We start from the raw sequence: 5,417 nt of genomic DNA on the forward strand, positions 1-5,417 counted from the left end.
TTGGTCATGTTTAAAGTATAAAATTGACCACAGAGGTGGTCGGTTTTCTCAGTTGTAAAAACTCGCTGAGACGGACCCAACATTGTCATTCGGTGCCACGTGGACGCAAGTGTCACGTGTGTAAATATAACCGACCACCATCGGTCAGTTAATTTTGAAATTGTCAAAAGTTTTCCTAGCATATATAATAAAACGACGTCGTACCACTCCTGTGACGCGTATATTTCATCCATCGTTGGTGGTCGGTTTAGCATTTTAACATAAAACGGCGTCGTACCGCTCTTGTGACGCGTATATTTCATCCATTTTTCATATAAATAAACATATTTAACCTAAAAAATCAGGTTAAAACCGATCGAAAGCCAGTCAGTTTTATCTTCAGAAATAAAACGACATCGTTTTGTCTAATAAATTATTAAAAAATTGATTAAAGATACACAAACACTTAACCTACCGATAAGTTGGTCGGTTATGAGTCGGACACGTCAGCTCTAAAACAAACCAAGTTCATTTCGGTCGGTTAAAATAATTTAAAGCGGCAGAACGACATCGTTCTGGTTAAAACCGACCGATTGTTGACGGTCGGTTATATCCCGACACTTTTTAATGCCGATCGATTTTGCCTGTTTTTTTTAAGTGCAAGGCGAGAAGGAGATTAACTTGTATCGATAATCTAGCCGGTACATACGTAGACCTAGCACTGAAATTGACAGGATATATAAGAACTTAACATCTCCATTTCTACTCAGAAATGAAAAGTTGAAAAATAATTTACAAAATTTATTCAAACGCTAAAATTAATAAATATATATTATGAATAAATTAATATTTATAAAGATTATGTAAAAAAATCAACTCCGAGAACATTCTTTTTTTGTATAATTTTAACTAAACTCCTGATATTGACTATATTTTCACACTTCTAAACCTGTAAGAAGATTGCACATCATTAAATGATCATGTTCAAGTCATATATATTCTATTTATAACAATTTAAAATAATAATATAACATTATTTTTAAAATATAGACAATTAATATACATAGTAAGTACCATTGAAGAACATGTTTAGCAAATTTTATATAGTTAATAATTTCTATTATTTTAGATAAACATTTTAACCAACTCTGACGGAGATTCTCTTATTTAGTTGTTTATTTAATTTTTTACATTCATCATAAAAATGTTTTTAAAATTCCCAAATATTATTAAAATATTTATATTGATTTTGTATATGAAAAGAAAATTTAAAATTATAGTAGTATGTTCTACATACGCGCGTGCATTAAAATACATGTGGAAGGCTAACGTAACAACTAAATAGTTATATCAAATGAGCATTGAAAGTGTGTCAAACCCAAACGTTCGCATTCATAATTCAACAAAGATCTAAAAATGCAGGATTAGTAGACATCTATAAGTTCGACAAGTAGTGATTGATGCAGTTATATTTACTACTTAAGCAGAATAAAAATAATTAGGACACAAAGCAATTAGGTTGTGTATATATATATATATTCTTTGGACGAGTTCTTTAGCCAAGTCCATCTTCCGCATCTCCTTTCTCTCCTACTACTCCTCAACAATAATCCCTATATCAGCTGATAGATTGTTCATTGTTTGAAGTAGCTTGCTAGCTCCATGGATTTGGTACCCCCATCTGAGCACTTGTGCTATGTCCGCTGCAACTTCTGCAACACTGTTCTTGCGGTACATATACTTGCATATCTTATATATTTTCCCGCAATCTTTTCAATCTTCTTCCATCCCATGCAAACAACTAATCTATATGTATAGCATGATTAAAGAGTTTGATAAATTTAATAAAGCGTGTGAGCAGATAAATAGATATTCTATTTTGCATATAAACCCTAGCTAGTTAATGTGTAGGCCTTGTAATGAGTTGTTGGATAGGAGTACTTTAGTGAAACCTTAATTTTCTATTCCCACATATATACATATACAGGTCGGAATTCCTTGTAAGAGGCTGCTGGACACGGTGACGGTGAAATGTGGACACTGCAGCAATCTTTCATTTCTGAGCACAAGGCCTCCTTTGCAAGGCCAGTGTCTCGATCACCCGGCCTCTCTTCAGGTATGTTTCTACACATTATATAATTAACACTATCTTGAATAAAACCAAGATGAATGCCCACAAATAGATTCCGAGAGTACTTGCAATATTGTTAGTTCATAAATAATTAACTGCATGATCTTATAAGGTATATTTACCTATCTTAGAACACTTCTTTAGGCTAGCTAGTCGTCAATTAATGACTAGTGTTGGCTTCTAACTAGCTACTTGTTGTCTGAAATATAATTGAATGGCTAGGCTGCTTTCGGCAATACTGATTACAATAAGAAGGGCCAGTCGTCATCCTCATCCTCATCAACGTCTAGCGAACCTGCATCCCCCAAAGCACCCTTTGTTGTAAAGCGTATGAAATCTTAATTTTTTGAATAACCGAAGTTCCATATTAACCCTACATGTTACAGATGGAACATTTCATGATATTTTCTTTTTAAAATTTATGCAGCACCTGAGAAGAAGCACAGGCTTCCCTCTGCTTACAATCGCTTCATGAAGTGAGGATAAATTAAATTTTCATCTACTAGATCATAATAATTTACATATCAATTAATTTTAAACTTGGTGTGCTCATTAATCACGGATTAGGGAGGAGATCCAGCGCATCAAAACAGCCAATCCGGAAATACCTCACAGGGAAGCCTTCAGTGCAGCAGCAAAAAATGTAAGTTTAGATTGCCGTTATATTTTTCTAATTTTCTTTCACCAATCCATTTAAGCTCTTTGTCAACATAATTTCCAATTCTATATGATAAATTATGATCTAAATTGCCAATACGTACGGCTTTTACATAGTGGGCTAGGTACATTCCAGCTGCGGCTTCTGGATCCATCTCCGGCACAAGCAACGCTGGTGTAAGTGATTAACAAGAGCTATGTGTACGCGTCCTTATGTATTCGACGCTCCAATTATTTCTCACAATGTTGGTTATCTGTTTAGGGTTTAGGTTTCCCAGGAATGAAGTGATGACGAGCCAGATGCGCGCAAATGTCCTTCCTTCGTTTCTAATTCTAATAATTAATTAGTGTTAGTTATATGTTTATTTCGGAGATTAACTAGGGTTGGATGTTTGTAATAGTATTGTGTTGCTCTATGCACTTCCTGCTCCATCAGTTAGCTCTAGCCATTTGATTGTATGATCTATAATTACTAGCGGACTAATGGCGCCGATGTTTTGCTTTAAGTAATAATTAACTTCTACGTACTTGCTAATTAACATGACTTTTACGTTTACAATCACTTCATATGCTATTACAGTAAATTTAGACAAACATTATATATGTGCTATCGCAGTATTATAAGTTTATACAAAAATCTTGAGCTAAAAGTAAAATTGCAGCTAATAACACTGCATATATATTAATGTCGGACATGGATTCGATAGGTCATATGTCTGATTTATAAATCCCATTTGTACTTTCAAATGCCCCTTGCAACTAATTAATCTGAATAATATAAAGCTTACAAGGTCCAATTTCATATATCTAGGAGGATTAGAAAGAAGATTATCGGTTCTGGTCTATAATCAGGACGTAAAAGTACGTAGACTGCATTTCAAAGAAAAAAATGAAAAATAAAATAGTTGTGGTAAAAAGGAAGGACGAGGAATGCTATACAAAGTTAGACATCTTATGATTCCCTCAGGTTTCAAAATTTCCTTGGGAGCTCAGTAGCTAACTAATGTTTGCCTTATTCCATAACAAACTATATAAACAGAGACGTTTGCATTGAGTGATCACAAGGCGCTCGTAAAATATCTCCTTATTTCGCTATTTTTACCAAATTGAAATAAATAGAATTTACATACTCAACACTACTGCATAAAATTCAATGATTTTACTCATTAGTTACCAATTTATACTCCTAACTTGCATGTAATACTTAATCAACTATTTCGCCAAACTTAATCTACTGTAAAATAATAAAATTAATAGCAGCTTTTTATTCTGTTTTACAGTATCTGGAGATGACGGTACTATAGGACATGTGAGTAAATTTAATATTCTGTGAGTCAAATATTTGCTTAATAGTTGATACTATGTTTCATAGCTAATACAGTAGTCAACTAGTATAAAAAGATTGATATTTTTATTGAAATCAAAATATATCTGTTAATGTCTGATGAATGATGTGGATCACTTCATATTCATCATCTCTGCCCTTCATCTTGAAATAATTTGCATGGAACATGATTCTGAAATATGATTATGGTAAGAGCATCTCCAGCAGAGTAGTTATATGATGTTTAAACTATAATTTTGAGAAATATGCACGAAAATTCACTCCATCAGAGTCTCGACTCATTCCCTAAACATCAAGGATACATTTTTCATTCCTCATAAATAGGTAATCCCTATCTCATTCCTCATTTTGTCTTTAATGATTAAATATTCAACGGTCATTTTTTGCGTACTCTTTCTCACATCTTTTCTACTATTTTTTTGCTAAAAGAATTTGAATTTAATACTATAATATTAATAGGGAACACAAATTTGCAATCAATATAAATTACCTGTTTTGAATTGTTTATTATATATTTAGAGAACCTCCTCAAGACACTACTGAGATGCTCTAACCAATATTCGTGATGGATCGCTTGATATAAAGGAGGTCAGTCTATGGACTATGGACGTGGTATCTGATGAGGTGTTTTGGAACAAAATCTTCACTTTTGGCTCTGGTTTGGAGAAGATAGATCGGGTGTTTCTGTATGCTGATGCTAATAAGTTTTTCGGAAAAACTAGGTGCACACGGAGAGCTTCCTTTCAGTGTAAAAATTAAAGGGGGTCAATGACAGCTGAATGCAGATGCCAGTTGCTGTTAGTTGTACTTGTTGATTTATGTTCTCTCTGCACAATATGGCTCAACATTGTTGTAATTTGATAAAAATAATAATAAGGATATAGAGACAGTAGTTTTATGTGTATAAACGGAGAAGATACATAAAGACTACATTGTATTCTCTTCTGATAAACTAAACAAGATACATGCAGTTTAAATAGAACCACATGCAAGAGGTGGGTAACACAAAAATAGTAACTAACCTAGAAAGTAGCGTACTGGACTCCTAAAATACTTCAACTGCCCATGACTCTCCTATAATATCTCTCCTACTGCTACTTATACACACGTAACTGCTGATATAATTTATTTAAAACAACTAAACAAATAAAACACCTCATAACAATAATTGACAAAAGTTTAGATTAAATAAATAATCCCAACAATCTCCCCCTTAATCTAAACTTAGTGCCTGGCAAATTCTTCGCATCTGGCATGATCTTTGGTACCCATCTGGCAAGACCTTCGTAGCCGATATCTTTGGTG

General features: G+C 33.5%; 1 protein-coding gene across 1 annotated transcript; it reads left to right on the forward strand.

The window, feature by feature from the left end:
• Positions 1-1,460: 1,460 nt before the first annotated feature.
• LOC108202012 (protein CRABS CLAW) lies at positions 1,461-3,306 on the forward strand. Its single transcript, XM_017370370.2, has 7 exons — positions 1,461-1,710; positions 1,967-2,095; positions 2,333-2,438; positions 2,538-2,586; positions 2,678-2,753; positions 2,885-2,944; positions 3,030-3,306. Exons 1-7 carry the CDS (start codon positions 1,642-1,644, stop codon positions 3,054-3,056), a joined length of 516 nt encoding a protein of 171 aa, XP_017225859.1. The 5' UTR covers positions 1,461-1,641; the 3' UTR covers positions 3,057-3,306.
• Positions 3,307-5,417: the final 2,111 nt, after the last annotated feature.

This window comes from Daucus carota, chromosome 9, assembly GCF_001625215.2.
Source record: "Daucus carota subsp. sativus chromosome 9, DH1 v3.0, whole genome shotgun sequence".
Classification (NCBI taxonomy): Eukaryota; Viridiplantae; Streptophyta; class Magnoliopsida; order Apiales; family Apiaceae; genus Daucus; species Daucus carota.